At 42.9% G+C, this 20,448-nt stretch overlaps 1 protein-coding gene and 1 long non-coding RNA gene across 2 annotated transcripts; both read left to right on the top strand.

Moving 5' to 3' along the window:
* The first annotated feature begins 419 nt into the window (after positions 1–419).
* LOC127336573 (E3 ubiquitin-protein ligase Os04g0590900) lies at positions 420–2,477 on the top strand. The gene is made up of 2 exons (XM_051363400.2): positions 420–688; positions 840–2,477. The coding sequence occupies exon 2, from the start codon at positions 869–871 to the stop codon at positions 2,048–2,050; it is 1,182 nt and encodes a 393-aa protein (XP_051219360.1). The 5' UTR covers positions 420–688; positions 840–868; the 3' UTR covers positions 2,051–2,477.
* Positions 2,478–13,554: 11,077 nt separating this feature from the next.
* On the top strand, positions 13,555–17,041 carry LOC127330738 (uncharacterized). Its single transcript, XR_007869408.2, has 4 exons — positions 13,555–13,610; positions 14,485–14,601; positions 15,482–15,515; positions 15,597–17,041. It is a non-coding gene; the product is annotated as an uncharacterized lncRNA (long non-coding RNA).
* Positions 17,042–20,448: the final 3,407 nt, after the last annotated feature.

Genomic DNA, 20,448 nt, shown 5'->3' with positions numbered 1-20,448 from the left:
AAGTTACTTCTTTGACAGTTAGCAAAGCTTTAAATGTTCCCTTAAGTATCTTTGATCAGATAACTTTGGAATTAGAGCAAACTTTTGCTTTCAGACACCAAATCAATGACAAAAATGAAAATCGTATAGCCTTGTCATTCTAGGCCCTAGTGGAGAATGAAAAAAAAAAGATAGAATACACAAGACCTTGCGAGTTGTCAGGCTGGGAGAATTCAAGAGATTTGATTTCCATTTTTTTGGGAACTACCAGTAGAATATTGTGTCGGTAGGGTACACTTAAATACTTGATGAGCAATGCCCCACCCCTCGCGTATTATTATTATGCTTATGTTTCCTGTTCAGTATGTTATATAATTATATCCAATGGACATGTTCTCTTTCTCTTCTGTCGTGTGAGGCAAAGAACCAAGGAAGTTAAAGAGGAAAGGAACGGGAGCAGGCCAAAGGAAAAGAAAAGGAAAGAAGAACGGCAGCACCAAAAACAAAAGAAGAGAAGGCCCCAACAACCTCCATTCCACCACCCTCACTTTTCTTTGCAGGCAATCTCTCCCCATCTCTCTAGTCTCTCCAAAAGATCCCCATCAACCAGTGGCATCATCTGATCTCTCTCTCCCATCCTCTCATCACAATTCCATTTCCCAATCTCGAGAAAGTGCCATAGAACGAGCACATACACAGATGCTCATCTGTACGTCTTCTTCCCTCACCTCATCCTCACAATGATTTGGCCTGGAAACTCACAGAGATCCTCTGCTAGTACTTGAACACATAGTCAGTCTCGGACTGAGTGTGGTAGTTAACATCTTCGTCCTTCACCTTTCGCCACTCTGCTGTTGCAGCTGCCAAGATTTCAAGCTAGAAGGAGGCAATGGCTTCTTCACCTCCTGGAATTATTGGGACAGAGCCCACCTGGGTCCCCTACGAGCCAACCAGGGACTGCTCCCAGGGACTGTGCAGCATGTACTGCCCCCAGTGGTGCTACTTCATCTTCCCTCCGCCGCCGCCCTTTGACCTCGCCGACCCCAGCCAGGACGACTCCTCCGGCCATGTCTTCTCGCCACTTGTAATTGCAATCATCGGTGTGCTAGCAACAGCCTTCCTCCTTGTCAGCTACTACACCTTCATCTCCAAGTACTGCGGTACCTTCAGCTCCCTCAGGGGGAGATTTTTTGGCTCCCACTCTGTTGCCGGTGCCAGAGGTGGTGGAGGCAGTGGCGGTGGTAGCGGTGGGAGCGGCCACGGCCAGTCGAGGAGCCAAGAATCATGGAATCTCTCGCCGCCGAGCGGGCTGGATGAGACTCTGATCAACAAGATCACAGTGTGCAAGTACAGGCGCAGCGATGGGTTCGTCCACACGACGGACTGCTCGGTCTGCCTCGGCGAGTTCCACGATGGGGAGAGCCTTCGGCTTCTGCCGAAATGCAGCCATGCCTTCCACCAGCAATGCATTGACACATGGCTGAAGTCGCACTCCAATTGCCCCCTCTGCCGCTCCAACATTACATTTGCCGCCGCTGGTGAGGTGTTGCCGGAGCCAGAGCTCTGTCCCCCAGGCCAGAGCGGGAGAGGCACACATGAGGTGGTTGTGGTGATGGAAGACTTGGAAAACATGTGTGAAGAGCAGCAGGACAGTGGTAGCGGCAGTGTTGACAGTGATGATCATGAGGTGAAGGATGGTCCGGAGGGAATGGAGGAGGCAAATTGCATAGCCGAGATCAGAGAAGAAGGCGTTCCACCAAAGATGGGGTGTTCATCGTCGTCAAACCTGCAGCGTGACAGCCGGATGTCCATTGCTGACGTGCTGCAGTCCACCATGGAAGATGAGCTGATCGCAGCCAGGCAGAGTGGGCTCCTTGCAGGTGACCATGGCACGTCAAGGCGGTGCCGCGGTGAGAACAGCCATGGACGGAATCGCAGCAGGCGTGCATTGCAGGACGCCCCAGACTCATTGCCGATGAAGAGATTGCCGCCCAGTGGCAGGTCTTGCTTGAGCAGCAAGAGTGGCAGGGGAAATGATTCAGATCATTCAGTGCGAGGTGGTCAGTCGTGATGTCCTTAGCCAGGATCCTGGACAAGCTAGGATCCCGTCTGTTTGCATGATGGGATGCAAAATAGGGAATCAAGGACCATCATCATAATTTGGAGATGTCGTCGTCTTGTGATAATGTTGATTTCCCGCAGTTGCATGTGATGCTACGGCCAAACCCTTCCTTGGCGATGTTTGGGTAAGATCTCTTGTGATGATAGTTTGGCAGGCGTTGGATCTTCTCGTTTTTTGCTCTTCCGTGTTACAATATGACATAGGTCGTCTCCTCCACACATTTCATTCCTTCAGTGAACATGTTTTACTGTGAGTGCAGTAGAAGGCTAAAGTTTTCTCCGGCCTGACCTGTTTTTCTTGCCTTTTGTGTGTTTGTGCCTTCACCATTCGTTGCAAAGTGAGTGTGGAATCCGAAGGATCAAATGTTAGTATGAAATATTGGTAGTAGTAGTAGTAGTTTGTTCTAAAGAACAGAACAAGAGTTTCGTTGTTCTTTTGCATACGGCACCCTTTTGAGCTTAAATTCAGGGACATGTTCTATATTTATAGCACTGATGGAGCTATTTATATTAGCAGACATGCAGATATAAGTATATTTCCGGTCTTTCTGTCGCGATCCATGAGTTAGTCTAGTCCTAGCAAAGTCGCAGACCGACACGGATCTAATCCCGAAGTTGAATTATACAATGCACGTCTTCTATCCGGGACTCGTGATGCTTGCAGCATGGTTCTTCTTAGTCAGATCTCAGTCTCGGATTAACAGGAACCTGATTCCCTGCATCCACTTTGCAGCAAAAGGAATGTTAATTTAATTCGGCCAGTGGCCACTTTTTTTCCTAGGTGAATGCAGGTTACGGACAGTAGTGCTGTGGAAGCTAGTTTCTGTAACAGCAATCATGCTGGAATCTCGTGGTTAGGCCTTGGGCTGCATAACATGTGTTTCTGATATTCCAAATCTCTGGCTGGGGTTGGTTGATGTGGCTGGGGCAAATTATTAATCCACGTAAAGCTCTGTGTAATATCAGTAGAGATGATTGTTTTCTCTAGTGTTTCGCGCTCGCAAAGAGCACTGGGAGATTGAAAATGTCGTGGCTTTCAACACACTTGATTGCATACCTGAAGGTGGCTTCGCTAGAAACCTGGCATGTTGCATCATAGCCATGCTGAAGCTTGATGTGGCCTGGTCCTATTAAGAATTAAAAGTGCACAAATTTTTGAAAAAAAATGCATCCATTCAAACATAACTTACATAGGAAATAAAAAAATCTAAACCCTAGCTCCTAGGGCCGGAGTCGACGGCTCTGCCGTCTAATCATCTTCCTCGTCGGTGGTGAGGTGGACGAATGGTGGAGGTATCCGCTTACAGCTGCGGCGTGTGCTAGGGAGACGCGACACGTAATGCAGTGGAGCCGGCGGCGGGAGGTACTACGTAGAACGCGGCATTATTTGTCCTTCCCACGCGACTTGCGGTGGCGCGTGCGGCGGCAGTGGTAGCAAGGCTGTGTGCCCTGCCACCATGGCTGTGAGCCGGGCGACCTCGTCTAGCCCGTCCCACGTCCACCTAGCCGCCTCCTCCTCCTTTGACTGCTCGATGGCTCAAACGATGTCAGGAGCGCCTCCTGCTTCACCGCAACGGCAAGCGCGTCATCGTTGTCCTCGTCCTCCTCCTCACTAGTGGCCACGGTGAGGTCGCCGTAGTACTCGCTGGGCTGGAAGTTGTGGACTTCCGTGGTTGCCCGCTGCGCCTCGTGCTCCCAAGCGAGAAAGGCATGCCAGAAATCGGCCCGCTGGTACGCGTAGTCGTACCGCATGGCGTGCGGAAGCCAAGGGATGTGGCGGCGCATCTGGGCATCCAGTGTCGGCCCGTCCGTCGATGTAGGTGGCATCGTGAACCTTGCGCTGTTGAGGTGCCATCCACCGGGCAATGACACGTCCCGCTGCTGGCACATATCAGCTTGTGCCCACCGCCGCTGGCACTTCAGCATCGGGGCGTACTGTAGATTGCGCTCCCATTGTTGTGGCGGCTGGTGGCGCGCCTCCGCCACTGCGGCTTGCGGTCCGAAGACATCTGCCGCCCGTGGAGACGAGGCAGATTCCGAATGCGTGGAGGTGATCGCCGTGGCGAAGAAGACCGGCAACGTGACAAGGAGCCCGCCCCGTGGTCGTTGCTCGTTTTCTTCAGCCACGTCGACATCTTCATCGGTGGTTGTCTCGGCGGTTGTTTTACTAGCAATGACACTGGCCGTAGGAGTAGGGAGGAGAGATGGGTGCAAGGCCCGTTTAAGTAACCCTGGCCATCAATGCCGACGCAGGCCTGCACATGTTCGAGATCAATGTCGACGGAGCGGAGGCGACGGTGACAGTGGTCATTAACGGCTTTGATAGCCATGGCTGCTGCCACCGGTCAGTTTTCTACCGTCGGATCACTTCCATGGGAACCCACCTTACACGGGGTAGAACACTGCCCGCGCAGATACATACGCTGCTCAAGTTTAGTAGCTCGAGGAGTCCTAGCTAATTGGATTGTTGCCGTCAGCGAGAGCCGAGAGCATTACATGTGCTGACTGCAGTGGCACATGTATATTGCATCGCTGCGGTCTAAACTCTAAAGGTACTGCAGCGGCCAGGGGCGGGAGACCATTGGTACTTGTGCTGTCTTTCCGCTAAATGAAACCCGGAATGGCACTCGGTGATGAAGAAACGAGTCAAAAGGCCGTGGGCCAGGCGAGCGAGATCTCTCCTTCTTTTCTCAATCTTTTACTATGTTGATAGATTATAAAGCGTAGTGCTTCTGATTGTGACATGATTCTTTATAGGGAGATCGATCAGTTTGTTTTCGTACCACCACGGGAAGTATATTCCATTAGCGTGGGACGATCACCGTGAGCATGCATTCCAACGTAAATTGTGAATTAAACAGCGTAAAAATACCCTTCGAACAAAATCATGTAATATGCACCATAGGTTCTAAATAACATTTCTAATGTTGTTTATACCAACATATATTTTGTAGACTTAGCCAAACATATTTATAACTTAACAAAAAGGTAAAATTTTGGAACTGTGGAGTAATGCAACACATTGTCGTCGATGAATTAGAGGACGGGAACAAAATGGCAAATTGTGCACACTCTTTATATTTTTATCCACAAATGAAAGTTGACCTGAAAAGTTGGAAAAAACAAAATGGTTCATTGGGATTAACAAGGCTTATGACCAGCATGCCCCTCTTCTCCAGGGGAGAGGGATTGAGCTTGATCCTATTTGTCCGTCGTGTAAGAAACTGAATGAGGATGGAGGACACCTGTTCCTGTGCTGCAAGCAGGTCAAATCTCTGTGGAAAATGCTAGGACTAGATGATGTGCGTAAACATCTGATTGAAAGTAGTGGTTCAAAGGAGGTAATTGAGAAAATAATGCATTTGCCAAGAGACAAACAACTTCATGCCATTGCTTTGTTGTGGTGGAGGTGGAAGGATCGGAACAAAATTGTGGCTGGTGAGAAGCGCAACACTGAAACAGCTCTGGTCATCCTGATTAGAAGAACAATGGCTGAGTTCGAACAATTCTGCTTAAAGAAAAGTAAGACTAACATGAAAAAAAATGGGCAACTCCTACGGGGAGTGACTGAAGATGAATATAGATGGAAGCTTTCATGTTGGGAACCATACCGGAGGCTGGGGTCTTATCGTGCGAGACACTATTGGTCAGGCTGTTGGTGCAGGTTCTGGAGCCATTTCATATGCTTTTGATTCACTACAAACTGAAGCAGCAGCTTGTTTGGCAGGACTCGTCATGGGGTATGAGTAAGATCCATGATGTGACAGCTGGCAGGCCATTTCAACTAAGACACTGGATCTTTCAGTCAACGGACATTTGTTTCCTGAAATTAAATTCGTAGCTAATCTGAACTTTTCCAGTTTTTCTATATCTTTCTACCCAAGGGCGTGTAATAATGTTGTGGACGCTTTGGCGACGTTTGGTGCGAGTTTAGGGCATGAGTCCCCAGCCATATGTCCGGACGGTGCTCCCGACTTCGTACATGATTTAGTGGCCAGTGATCTCGTTAATGGAAGAGTGGTTTCCATCTAAAAAAGTCTATAAAACATCTATCTCATTTCCCACTCGCTTGAGAATCCGCTCCATTATTCATTCGTAGCCACTAGACTAAGGTCCCACCCTGGCACATTACTCCACGCAATCTAGAGTTACGAAGCGATCTTGTAAAGTCGCTCCTCTGCCATTCAATTAGGGTTCCATCCTCGCACCTTCAGGATTCATTATCTCTTACTCTACTAAGATCATATTAAATTTGACATAATACATTGAGTCTTGACCTTGTTAATGTCACGACTCTCTATGTATAACAAGAAATGCCCACTCTGGTACAATGCTCGTCTATTTTTATTTTCTACAATATGTTTTGTATGTATTTATTAATTAATATCCCTATTTAATACATTAGGTCAAAACCAAATCACATTGCAGATTTTAACATGTTTTTGTGATTTATTTACTAGATCATAGATTACTTCGATGTCTCTGTGTCACATAGTGTAATTCTAGGTCCTATTATTTGTGATATCTCATTACTAAATACATCTACTACTGAAGTTTACATCTTTTTATCATATAGGAAATTTTTATCAGGTTTAACTCAACTATTTTGTGTATTATTTTAGTACAAGTTTGTTAAGTATGTCTACTTATCACAATTTTATGTCCGCATATATATAACTCACATAATTGGCAACTTTTTGTTCATTGGTTATGAAAGAAATACTGCGGACACCCCTATATATATGTACACATATTTGCATATCACTGTTATATAAGGCGTGGAGGGTTTGTTTATTTGTTGGTCTTACTCAGTTTGGGTTGAGTTGGCAACACATGGATATGCGCCTTTTTTAGCAGCGGGTGCATGAGGACCCCTATAATTTTAGGCAATTGGTGTTCAATCACTGCTATTTGTCATAAATAATTGATTGTATATCGTGGATGTCAACATACACACACAAAATTATGTCCGAATTTCTAATACCTTTAATGTTTTGAGTGTAGCTTGGTAGCAACCTAGTAGAATTAATTGATATCTAGAATGTTACCATATGATTTAATACACAGCCTTATTTCTAGATTTCTCTATCCTTTGACCTCAAGCATATCTAAATCGTTCTCACTAGTGGAAAACAGGGCTTTCGTGGGAGCCTTTTGTCGCGGGCGCGACTGCACCCGCGACAAATGGCGTGGCCACGCCACCCCGGAACCATTTGGAGCAAGCCGGGCCTTTTGTCGCGCACTTTTGTTGCGGGCCGTATCACAACCCACAACAAAAGGGGTATGAGCTTTGGCGCCTCCTGCCGGCACCCCTTTTATCGCGGGTCGTAATACGGCCCGCGACAAAAGGGCCATGCCTATATATACACACAATATATACACACAGCCAGCTCCCCCCCCCCACCTCCCTACATTTTTTTTCTTGGTGGTGAAAGGTGGAGGTGTATGCTAGCTCATTTTTTCTTCATGTGCACAAGAGGTGTTTGATGAAATGCTTGTGAGGGATGCCACTTGATTTTATTTGATAAGATTTCTCCTCTTTTTGATCCTAAAAGGTTAGCAACTATTTTCTCGTATATACATAGTCCGTACAATACTAATTTTAGCAAGGTGATTGCATCTGATACATAATTGTACTTATGATGCAGATGAGTCATCCATGGATGTACGGTAACCGATGTGCTCCCGCTTTCAGAGAGGGCATGAATTCATTCCTGCTTGTGGCCGAGGCCAATAAGTCGAAGCAAGGTTTTATGTTCTGTCCATGTCTGAAATGTAAGAACGAGAAGGATTACTCTTGCTCAAGAGACATTAAGAGCCACCTACTTTGGTTTGGATTCATGTCCAGCTATAATGTTTGGACCAAGCACGGAGAAGAAGGGGTTATGATGGAAGACGGTGATGAAGAAGAAGGTAACGATGACCAGTACCGATCTATGTTCTCTGAATGCGATGATACCGCAATGGAAGACAATGAAGAAGAAGGAGGTGAAGAACATGCAGCAGATGATCCTGTTGATGATGATCTTCGTCGGGCCATTTCTGATGCAAGAAGAGACTGTGGCACAGATAAGGAGAGGTTGCAGTTCGACAAGATGTTAGAGGACCACCACAAATTGTTGTACCCAGGTTGTGAAGATGGGTAGAGAAAGCTGGGTAGCATATTGGAATTGCTGAAATGGAAGGCAGAGGTCGGTGTGACTGACTCGGGATTTGAAAAATTGTTTTACCCAGGTTGTGAAGAAGGATGACTATACACGCTACCTTGCGAGGGTAACTGATGACAAGGCTAAGGAGAAGAAGGATGACAAGGCTAAGGAGAAGGATAGTGCTAGCACGAGCAAATCATCAGCTAGAAGTGTAGCCGGGAAGAAGTCAAGTTCAACAAGTGCACCCCTCAAGGCCAAGCAAACGACAAAAGGCAAAAAAAAGAAAGGAAGTTTCCCAGCTCGGAGAACAGCCCAAACAATCGATCCCAGCACTCAAAGTGTTTGATGTTCCCAAGGTGTACCTGGAACATGGTGGTGGTTTCAATATGGAAGAAGCTGCGACGCTAGCGGCTTCGATGTGCTGTACCGTGGAGGAATTGCTGAGTGCCGCAGATGCTGCACTACCCATTGCTGAAGTAGCTCCTAAATTTGTCTAAGGGTCCAACTTGGTCAGCAGAGAGCGGCTGCTTAAACTGCCAACGCATATGCGAAATTTGCATCAGTGGTACCTTGATGCGTGCAAGGAGAACATAACTTACATCGTGGCGAAGATCCCATTTGAATATTACTACCGAAAGGAGGAGATCCATATTGAGATGAATGAACTCTGGCAGTTATTCAATTTAGAAGCCCTCGACAAATCTCTCATGAGCTGCTATTGCTTGTAAGTTGTTAACTACATATAAGTTCATTTTCATTCAGTCCATGTTCGTTTTCATTGCATATACTCATTATATCTTATGTGTTCTCTTATGCAGACTGAAGATCAGTGAATGAAAAAGTAATAATATTATCAATATTGGGTTTGTTGACCCAGATAAAGTACATGTTGAAACGGTAAAGCATAAAGGCGAAGAAACGGGGGGAAACCTACTAAGGTTTTTGGGGGAGCAACATTTCTGTGATTCAATACTGTTTCCTTACAACTACGAGTGAGAGTCTTAATGATCTTTTATGCACATTTAATTTTTCTTACTCGATGTTAAGTGTAATTCCTGACGTATATACATAACATGTGCAGCTTCCACTGGATTCTACTAGACATTCAAGTTGATAAGGGAATAGTTGAAGTAAGGGACCCAATGAGTAGAGGCCTGGACGGGTTCCGCGACTTGCAGAAGTTGCTCCAAGTGTAATTTCCTTCATCGCCGCGCTATATCTTTCGTGAGATATCAATTAATTATCCACTCATTCAATCATTCTTTTGCCTGGCAGGGCTTGGATAGCTTTCAGGAAACATACTAAGGGTACCTGGGCACAGAGGCTAACATTTACTCATGTACCGTGCGCCCAGCAACCACAAGGGACGAATCTATGTGGATACTACGTTTGCGAGTCCATTCACATGTTAACCACTAAGAAGCAGAACAATAATAAATTCAACGTAAGCAATAACATTCACAACTTTATTTATTATCGTCAATATTTCGTTATCAAGATTGATATAGTCATACTCATCTCATTTTCCTATATAGGTCGAGTTCATGCGGGACACACTCCAACCAAAGGAACACCTACTAGGAATTGCGGAGGAAGTGGCGGGACTTTTGGTTAGAGAAGTAATAGACAACAACGGCTTGTTTAGTCTAAATAGGCGCTCTCCCTCTCCCTCCAAATAGACGGTCTTTAGTCCCGGTAGTCGTGATCTCCATGTATATATGTAAGGGGAATCTACGAATATGTAAGGGGAATCGACTTTTGCTTCCAATATTTGTTTGATCGATCTATATATAATGAATGAACGTGTACAACTTCTAGTAGCGTACAAATATATGCAACTTTTATTTTCGAATGAAAAAAATGAAATAAAAGGGGGTCGGTGGCGGGGGGGGGGGGGGGGGTGCTGCACCCCTCAAACTCTAAAGCAGCATCGTTCTACGCGCGCCACGTAGAGGACCTTTTGTCGCGGGTGATAATACCGCCCGCGACAAAAGGGGCTGTCCCCTGCGCGCCCCGCGCCTGCCACATGGTGGACTATATGTCGCGGGTGGTAAGCGACCCGCGACAAAAGGTCAACCTTTTATCGCGCCTTCGTTGTCGCGAATGGCCGCCCGCGACAAAAGGCCCTTACGACCCGCCACAAAAACCATGTTTTCCACTAGTGTCTTCCAAAAAATTCATGCCATATATCTAGTCTCTAAATATTTGTTGCATTGAAATATCAATTGATTTTCTATTATAATTTATAAAACAACGTTTTGATTTTCATGAGAGCGCGTGAATATTCTAGATTTATTTAAGTATGCATTGTATGTTTTTGTCACAACCTAGACCACAACCCTCGTGATTTTGGCATGGTTTAGTTCACATATATTGCTATAAAGTATTGAAGTGAATATCACGCCCCAAGTAGCAGTGGTGGTGCTACAGGTAGGCCATAGTGGGCTGTGGCCCACCCATTTCTGCAAGCTTTTTTCTATCTTTTGTGATGATTGTAGCCCATTATCAGTAAATAGCCTGCAAATGGCCCAATTTTCGCAACAAATATACCATATTTGGTACACAATTAGATAACTTTCAACGGTTCTACTCTAAAGATAGAAAAATGCGCTCCGCTCCTGTTGCTCTCCGCAAGCGATGAGGCAAAACCCTAGCCCTCCTTCGTCCGAGCTTCCCCCTTCTCCCCCTCCTGACATTGGGAAAAGCCCGCGCGGTGCCAGCGGAGGTGGTGTTGCTTCTACCCGTGTGCATGGAGAGGAGGTGTGAGGTTTCCCCCGCCGGCGGTGCTCCTCGATCGATGATGGTTCCAGTGGTAGCGCGTAGTTTGGGATGACGGAGCTCCAGGTGGTGTGGCGACGACGACGCTGTTGCGGCTACAGGGTGGATCGGCGATTGGTAGCGGCGCTCGCCCGACCCAGATCTGGGCCCTTTGGGCCTCATCTAAGTCTAGGCGGGCTAGATATGTGCCTGTCTAAGCCATCTTCGGCAGACGGAGGACGGCCGGGACGGTGGCGTCTTAGTGTAGCGCGGCGACAAAAACTTCACAATCCCGCCTGCGTCAAGATGGTTACCGCCAATGGTGGTGGAGGTGGTTCCCTCCTCCGTGGTTGTTGTTTCATTGTTTCTTGCTCTCGGTTGGTCCTTCTTCAGGATAACGAAGGGCAAACGGCACTTCACTATGTGAACCATACTATGAACTTTAATACTTTTATCTAGGCTTCTTTTGCCAACCAGGATATTGACATGCTGTGAACTTGTTTGCTTGTAGACTGACTGTAAAAGGTTGATATGCCAAGTATTGTCATCCCAAAGTAGATGCATCTATTATGATTTGGTTTTCATGTAGTGTGTTGCGGTCAACCTTCTCTTTTCTCCGTTTTCCTTTACGACTTAAATTCGAAAGACACCTTTACATCTTGTATCACTGGAAAGTTTGCGTAATCTATGTGATAAGTTCATTGGTATAAGAAGAAAGTCCACTTTTGGTCCTTGAATTCTAGTGAAAGTTCACTTTTGGTCTTAGAACTTTCGTCTGGTTCAAAGTGAACCTTGAACTCTCAGAATCGTTCACTTTTAGTCCTTACACCGATTGAGCTAGTCAAATATCTGCCATAGGTGGCCAAAAACTCAAGGTAACGATGCAAGGGTAGAGAGGCGGGACGATGCTGATAGGCAAACAAGCAAACCTTTGTGGCGCAACGCTTCACGTGAATTAGAAGGGAGAGAAATCAAGCGAGAGACTGGTTCAGGGACCCAAGGGTTTCGTTGTTTTTTGCATTGTGACGTTTGGTTCGACATCTCATCTAGCTTGGGCTTGGTCTGGTTCTAAATCAATTTGGTTGGTTCCCTATTTTTTCAATTTGCTCAACTCAAATGCAAAGGGATGAAAAGTGAACTATTACGAGAGTTCAAGGTTCATTCTAGACTAAAAATAAATTTTGGGACTGAAAGTGAACTTTCCCAAGAGTTCAAGGATGAGAATTGGACTACTCATACTCCCAGATGGAAATGACAATCATATTTGAAAAATTATATTTGCATTATGCAGGATCTGCAACATTTCCCTCGCCTGGATGTAAATGTCAAGTTACAGAATGAAGTTAAGGAGCAGTCAAAACCTCCAATGTTGAATATTAGAATGCACATAAAAATTCATGGCATTCGTCAAGAGCATTTTCCCCTAAATCCCCAAGGTTAGCGACTGTAAAATTACCATGCCAATGAGCACTACTTGCATGAGCTTGTACATTATTCGTTGTGTACCAGTAATCCAACATGACAAATATAGCCTACAAAGTTGGTATTTGGTATGAAACTGGATAAATGAATTCACATTGAGCCTTTCCATGTTGTTTTCTGTAGGTGAAACAGGAAGCTTGGTGGTTAGTCCTGGAGAATGTTACAAGCTCGGAGCTATCTTAGAAGATCACTAAGCTCCCAGGGTCGCGCGCGTTTCTGGGAGAGCCGCGCGTTGCTTTCGTGGGTCCTACCCGCGTGCTGGCGTGTCGTTGCGACTCGGTGTTTGAGGCGGTTCGGCATCACGTGTACGAGCCACAGAGCCTCGCTGAAGTCGGTTTCTGTTCCTTTGACCGGGCCTTCTGTAGTCCTCTCTTCTTCTTTTCTTCGGCCGCGCGGGTGTTTGGAGTCGCTCGATTTCTTCTTTTCGTTCTTGGAGCTGCGGCGTTGTGTGCGGGTGGGGGTTGCGGAGGTGCCTGCTCTCCGGGGGTGCATCGGCTTGGGTGGCGCCGCCGTGGCCGCCCGCGTTCTCCGTCGAGGCCGTTTCTTCTCCCTGGTATGGTTCCCTATCCCTATTTCTCTATCTGTGGCGTGATTTAGTGTCCGGTTTCTAAGATTCAGGTTTATTCTGTGTATATTTATCTTCTGTTAGCTTTGTGTTTTGGAATCGGTGATGTTTGTGTGTGTGGATCCGTTTCTTGGGGATTGGGCTGGTCTGCGTTCGTTTGGTTCGTGCTTGCTGTAGATTCAACGTTTTCGTGCGGCATTTGTCTGCAGTTCTTGCCGTCCGCGCTGTGAGCACTGCATTTAGTAGTAGGGTTGCAGATCCATGTCGTCTGATTGTGGTGGTTCATGGATTGCAGTGATATAAATTGTTCTACTGTAGGTTTATGTTCTGTCTTACTTAGCACGGGTTTACTGTCAAGATTCAATCTTTCTCTGTTGTATTTCGGATGGGTTGTTTTCCTACGTTTTTCTGTCATATTAGAGCTGCGTTCTTATTTTCCCTTATTTTCTAATGGTCAGTGTTTCTATTATGCTATACGGTGCTTGCTCCACTTCGATTGTTGCAACCTGCAGCTACTCCTGAATATATTAATGAGCCAGTGTCCAGCAGAACAAGAGGTGTGTGCTTGGATACTCACCTTGTATGATTTAATGTTTACCTCAATGTGCTACAATTGTCTCAGGTATTTGCATATATAAGCCAACATATTTATCCCTAGCTCAGATATGGTTGAAATTTTCAAATCCTTAACTTTTGCATGTTACCACCATTGATTGGGCTGATGGATTGTCTTCCGAGATATGCTTTGTTCAGCCCACTATCTGGATGTGTTAAATTATTTTTCAGAAAAAAAGGTTAATAGTTGTTTAGAGTGTACCTTAATGAATAAATGAGTCGCACATGGTTAGATAATTTGAGAAACTTGACTATATATGGTTATTGTAGCTGTCTGTGTTCTCTTCAAATAGCCTGTACAACTGATTCTTTTGATGAGAGAATTCAATTTGTATTTTGCGAGATGTTTTCCTAATTTTTTCTGACATTATCGTTGTGGACTTGTGAAATTATGTTGCAAAAGTTGCATGCATCTAGGCGCAGTGTCACCATCTAATGGGAAAGAGGTGATCAGAACAACCCATGCACCTCCGTCACTTCAACCAAACACAAAACTAGATCATCCTAACCCTGAAACACTATACTGTTTCTCTTCCACCATTTTTTAGAATTTTGTACCTAAATCCTCATTCAGTTTTCTTTCATTCTTTAGTTGGGTGTAATTTTCCTACCCTTCTTTTGTCGTTTGGTGCTGCTATTTTGTTTCCACAAGGTCTTGTCATTTCCCTTTCAACAAGATAAAGTTGACTTTGGTACATGTATTTGTAGATTGTCCACCGATGTGGAAGAAGCATGTGTTCTTTCACCAAGTGCATGTTCGTTTGAAGCAGATCTGTACTATTCTGACGACATGTTTTTCTCATGCTACTTGAACAGATAAACTACTAAAGCAAGGGACACTCAATGTTAAAGCTATTCAGTGCAAAAGGAGGCATTTCAACCAAACCAATGAGAGTGTGTTGGATAGATAGAGCTAGAACAAATTAGCAGCCAGTTAAGAAAATATTTTATCCAAGTTGCATTACTCTTCTATCAGTACACGCTTTAGTTTTCTCAACAGTTAGAGTTTTGAGCTGTTTTCTTTTTATTATTTCTCCATGTGATTTCTGAAGGTGTTAATTCGGTTAGGTCGTGATTGAACATTTGTTGCAGTTTTGTGTGTGTAAGAACTGTGAGGTCTTAGGATGCTATTCTCATTTATAGAGATTTATGGTTAAAGGCTTAAGACAGCACCGCTCCACCTGGTGGTGTCAGTATAATGGTACACTAACAAAGAACAAAAAATTTGATCTCTTCTCTGGTCATGGCTGTTAAAGACCTGTAGTCAGTTAGAACTTCATATTAAAAAGTTCGTACTCCCTCCGTCCATAAATAGATGCCAAAGATTTGTCCAAATTCGGATGTATCTATACACTAAATCATGGCTAGATACATTCAAATTTTGACAAACTTTTAGCATATATTTATGGACAGAGGTAGTATAATATATGATAGACAACTAGAGTATAATTTAGTATTCCAAACACCGGTTATCTTATCTTAACTTGATTTTTTTAGTTCACATGCATGATACCTTTGTCTGCAGGTGTGTACATGGTCTCCACCTATTTTCCATTTTGTACTAATTAATATTTACTTAATTTAACCATTGATAGTTCAAAATGATTTTTTCCATGTAGTTATCGTGTAATTATCAATGGTTGCCCGAGAGCTGAATTTAATTTCTGTTGGCGAACGATTTCACCGTGATCATGTTCATTTATGAGATCCATCTATTCTTATAATGTAATATTGGTTGAAGAATTTTCCCAGTAAAGTATACTCCTCTAGCTTGGTGTTTTCCTTATATGCTGCAACTTCCAAATTTTGTCAGGTGTTCTCGGTTTCTCGCATATGCAGTTCAACTGGTACTGTTTTTTTTTTCTTTGTTGAAGTTTTCCCCATATATTATCTTACATATTTCAAAATTCTGACTGATGTGATTTTAGGGCGGTGTTTCCTTATTACTAGGAGGGTGTGGTTTACAAGTAGAGACACAGACAATGTTCAGTCGGGCAGAGGCAGGGCGTGGGGGACAAGTATTGATCTGCAAGGTAATGATTTTGGTTTATTGAACAATTTATATGTGCGATCTCCCCGCTGTGCTTATTGTAGTTAGTGATGATTTTCGTTTTCAAGTCGAACCCATTTGGCAGCCCAAACCCCAGCTTGATTAAGATTGTCACTCACATCATAGAAAACCACCACACCAATGAACACTCCTTCGTGTCCTCCTGTGAATGTAAGATCATAACAATATTTACCTTCTCGTGAGCATTTTGGTGTTGATAGAGTCAGAGCTGAACCAAGTAGAAATTTTAATAAATTTGGGCTTATCTGTTTTTCACAATTGCTGAAAGTGATCATTACCTTATCCAAAAAGTAGTTCTACATTTTACAGTAAGTTGTTTGAGGTCAGGTGGTAGTTGGCATGTATGCCATGCATGGAGTCCATGTAACTAAGGATGAATTGATAGTATGTAATCATTAATTTCTTATTTGTCTCGCTCGAACATCTGTAATACCTAGGCTACTATTTTTTATGGAGGCATATATTTAGCACAAATGTGAGAGCTATTGAGTGATCTGAATGATATTTTGTTTATGAATTTTGCATGCAAATATTGGAGATCAAAGTTTACAGAAGCCCAAGACAATAATGACGAAGCAGGAGAACAGATTAAAAACGTCACATTTTTACAAATAAGTATATACTATTTATGGTTTTGTAAAGTAGTTATGGTCTTCATACTCAAAAGGTGCAGCCTTTATGTATATATAGTTCGTTAGATGATATTTGTATGGGTTTGCACCTTATGTCTATGATATAACTTTGATTCTTGTTTAGGATAGCTAAGCACAAATTTGAAACGCAGCCCGTGGTGTTTTCCCTTCAGGATATGTGTATACAAGCTTTATTAAAGACACCAACAGTAGGTCATGTTCTGCTGCAATAAGGAATGACAAAGGTCAATTTACCTTCTTAGCCTGGGACGTTATTCCTTTTTCTGAGAGCGTAGAAGCTGCAAAATCCATTGCCTGCCTGGTGGGAGTCAAGCAGGTGCTCATGATAGTTCATACAGGAATCATTGTTGAGAGAGATTGTGCATCTCTCATAAAAAATCTTTCAAATAGTGAAAGACATAGTCCGAGGATTGCTACAGCATCCTGCTAGACATCAAGCAAAACCCTAGAGCAACTTCCAGACTTCAAACTGAAGAAGATTCGTAGACATGATAATGTCCTGGGTCATGGACTAGCAAAACTTATCTGTGTGAGTGGTAGTGGTGGTGTGTTGCAAGTTGCCTCCCTGCGTGTTGGAATTGGCCTTGCTGATCTGTAATCAAAACTCTCTTTCTGATTAATGATAACACCAGTTTCATTTTTGAAGAAAGGACATGTGTACACTCAAAATGGAAAATGATGGATGTATTCAACGCATAAGGATAATTCTTATCCCGATGTTTGTCAGGTGACTCGATGTTTTGAAATTTGTGTTTCATTGTACAAGTATCTCACATGTGTTTATCATGATTTCCCTGTTATTTTGTAAGAAACTTCAACAAAGAGCAAACATTTTTTAATTAATTTTTGTTTCATTTCCTTTATCTTTTGCTTGCATTATTATCTTCACAACCATAATCTGAAAGAAGTCTGATTTTTTGTGAAACTGAAAACCATGTTATTATTTACAAATTAGAGTTCTTTGTAAGCTCATTTTACTACCCATTGCTGGTCTTGCAAGCAAAAGGAAATAGTTTGGATATGACTTCCATCATTTCAATGTACAGCCCATTAATTATTACATATAGTAGGGGAATCCATGCCAAGAGCGAAAACGAGGGCAGCAAATACTCCGCAATTCAGGAAGCTTTCTCATTTCTAATAGTTACTGAGGAGGCGACAAAGGGGGCACATTGCAAAAATCAAATGACTCATTCTGCCAATGCTAAGTCCGATTTTGAAACCACAGCTGAGCGGTCCTAAACAAGCCCTGAAGCAGGTCGAGTTTCCGGCATGAATGCATTATTATACCGTTGCCAATCCGAGTTAGGCAAATCCGAGTCTCTTTTGCCGCGGATGCATAAATTGTAGATAAAAAAAAGACTCAAATGCATCTGGATCAAACGATATGCATCTATTACACATACAACCTTTACTCCGGCACTTGACTAAATAAGAAATGAACATGTGGTATGTAGATGAAGTCGAAAATACACAACCATCATATGAAAAACGCGCGCAACAACGTGCGCGAGGTCCTTCTAGTATGTTCTGAAGAGAATTGGTTTTGCAGATCGTGTGCTTAACACTCGCATGCAGTCTTCAGTATGTTCAGCTCGGAGCTATATATTCTAAACTTTTACTGAACCAACAATGATAATTTAGTAGCAAACTAAATGTCAGTCTTCAGTATGCTCGAGCCAACACCAAATTGCCAATATATTATTTCTAGATTTTTATTGATCCTTGCCGATTGTGTTGGGCTAGCTGTTCAATATGGTTGCTGTTATAATACTTGAGGGATCTCTAGCCGACGAGGGAAGCAGGGGATAGATGGATGCTACGATGGAGGCGGGAGAGAATTTTTCTGAGTTGGTTCAAGGCCATTCATGTTTCTTAGAGGTTTTTTTTTTTAAATAAGAGATTATGTACTTGGCAGACTCACTCCGATACTCTTAAACACTACTACGTCTAATGGAGATTCATTCTTTCTCAGCGAGAAGATTTTACAATTTTTTGGGCAATCTGATGTATGTTCAGCTTTTCCAATTTAAAGATACACAATAATTAAGTGGTAAAGCAAAATAGTAGCATATGATATGTCATTTTAGTATTATTGAACTTAGCACATGTTGACAGCTACACAATTCAACATGATGTCATAACCTTTTGATTTAACAGTTTTATGCGCAGATGCTCATACCCCTCATTTCACCGTACATATAAGAACAGGTTGTGTGTTAGGTTCTAAGGCGTGTGAGGTACTATAGCAATTTTGTTTTCTGTTGCTTGACCTGCTTGCTATTTTAGTGTTCCTTACCTGAGGTCCTATTAGTCTGAACACTATAATTTCCAGAAACTTAGTCTCCTATGGTTCTCATCATGACCTTTTTAAAATCTTGATTTGGTATTTGTTGCTTATATATATCTTAGGGTAGAGCAAAGTCTTTGTGATTTTCCTCTTTGGCAGTTCAATGGTGTTATCCAAGCTCCTTAACGGGGATAAGTTATTTCTAACTTCATATTTCTATTTCCCTTTTCGTGCCAAGGCATACCAATTGTGATATCTTTGCTGAACTGTGAATTGGAGCAAGATTACACACTATTATGGATACATACGGTGCAAACACATAGGTACTGTATGAGGTTCCACTACACGTTCCATCTACTTCCGGTTTCATGAGATGATGTGCAACACATTCATCTTCCCTTTTATATGTTTGTATCCATTTTTACGCTGGACATTGCTTGCGCTGGTTAACGAATGGGCATGGACGGGAAGCTACTTTCAGTCAATAGAGAACATGTGTTTCCCTGAACCAAGCTCAAAAACGGGGATAGGGTTGAAGTGAGTTTTCTCCACATATTACCTAAGGGTAATTTATCATGTTGGCTACTATCTCCTGAGTTTGTACATAATGAGACCGTTTGGTAGTAGCTTGTGTTGTAAATATGAGTTTCAAGCAATAAATTCAACTTTGGCCCTGATACTTGCCCCTCCTGAGTTTGTACAATGTTTGTGAACTTTTGCTAAATTTCCCTAAAATGTACGTACAAATGCCACCACTTAGGTTCTGTAATATGCTTACGATGGTAAATATACTATCTCGCTTTTGCCTTTGTGCCGGGACGCAACGGGTCATCTAGTACAAATAAAAATGCCTTGTGTATACCTTAACATGTTACATGCTCACAAACTTGTTTCAGCAAAAACCGATATGTTCTGTGGCTGCATAAAAGAGAAGTTTTTGGTGCTAAAATAGTCTATTTCTCGAGGCATTATTTGTTTTTTTACACAGGGTACAAAAATTGCTGGTTTTATGTGAAACTTTACGTGCACACTAACATGTCTCTCTATATGCTAATTTTTTCCCCAAATCTTTTATGTTTTTGAAATATGGTTTGTACATACCGGGAGCATATGCATCCAGGATCAGTTTTGGCTTTCCGCAAAGCTAATGCCTATTTAATTTCGAGGTACTTAATTCCCATTCTGTATGAAATTTCAAGCTTTCTAGCTACTTTGCGCATTTAGATGACTTTATATTAATTTTGCGAAAGTAATTTGTCAAGTATTTTGTCAAGTATGTACAAAAAGTATGAATCAAAAATACAGCAATCCTATTTTCACAAAGAGTAGACCATATTCGGTATATAATTCCCATTTATTATGAAATTTCAAGATTTCTAGCTACTTTCGCCCATTTATATGATTTTATGTCGATTTTACGAAAGTAATGCAAATTTGAACTGTAAGTGCGTGATAGTTTTCTCCTCAATATTTTCAAACATCATTTTTAGATGCACATGTAGTCATTATATCAAAGAACAACTAAAACTTTCAAAAGATTCAACCCTTTGCTATTAACAGTGAATGGGGTCATTTTGACCCCATTTTGAAATAATGAAAAAAATGAAACTATATTTTTACATGCAATTACTTCAGAATCCTCGTTGTGAATATGTCAAATGAATTCCTAGGTAGAAGATCAATTCAACAAGAGAGAAAAATCGATCAAAACTTGGTTCTTAAAAAAATAGAAAATAAAACTAGGGGTAATTCCATATTAACCCTGT

The sequence above is a fragment of the Lolium perenne genome, chromosome 2 (assembly GCF_019359855.2).
Source record: "Lolium perenne isolate Kyuss_39 chromosome 2, Kyuss_2.0, whole genome shotgun sequence".
NCBI classification, from domain to species: Eukaryota; Viridiplantae; Streptophyta; class Magnoliopsida; order Poales; family Poaceae; genus Lolium; species Lolium perenne.
The sequence above is the reverse complement of the archived record's forward strand: the minus strand, read 5'-3'. Positions and strand labels throughout refer to the sequence as shown.

What these genes read in the sequence shown, in the direction of transcription:
- LOC127336573 (XM_051363400.2), top strand. Translation starts at nt 869, where the DNA reads ATGGCTTCTTCACCTCCTGGAATTATTGGGACAGAGCCCACCTGGGTC.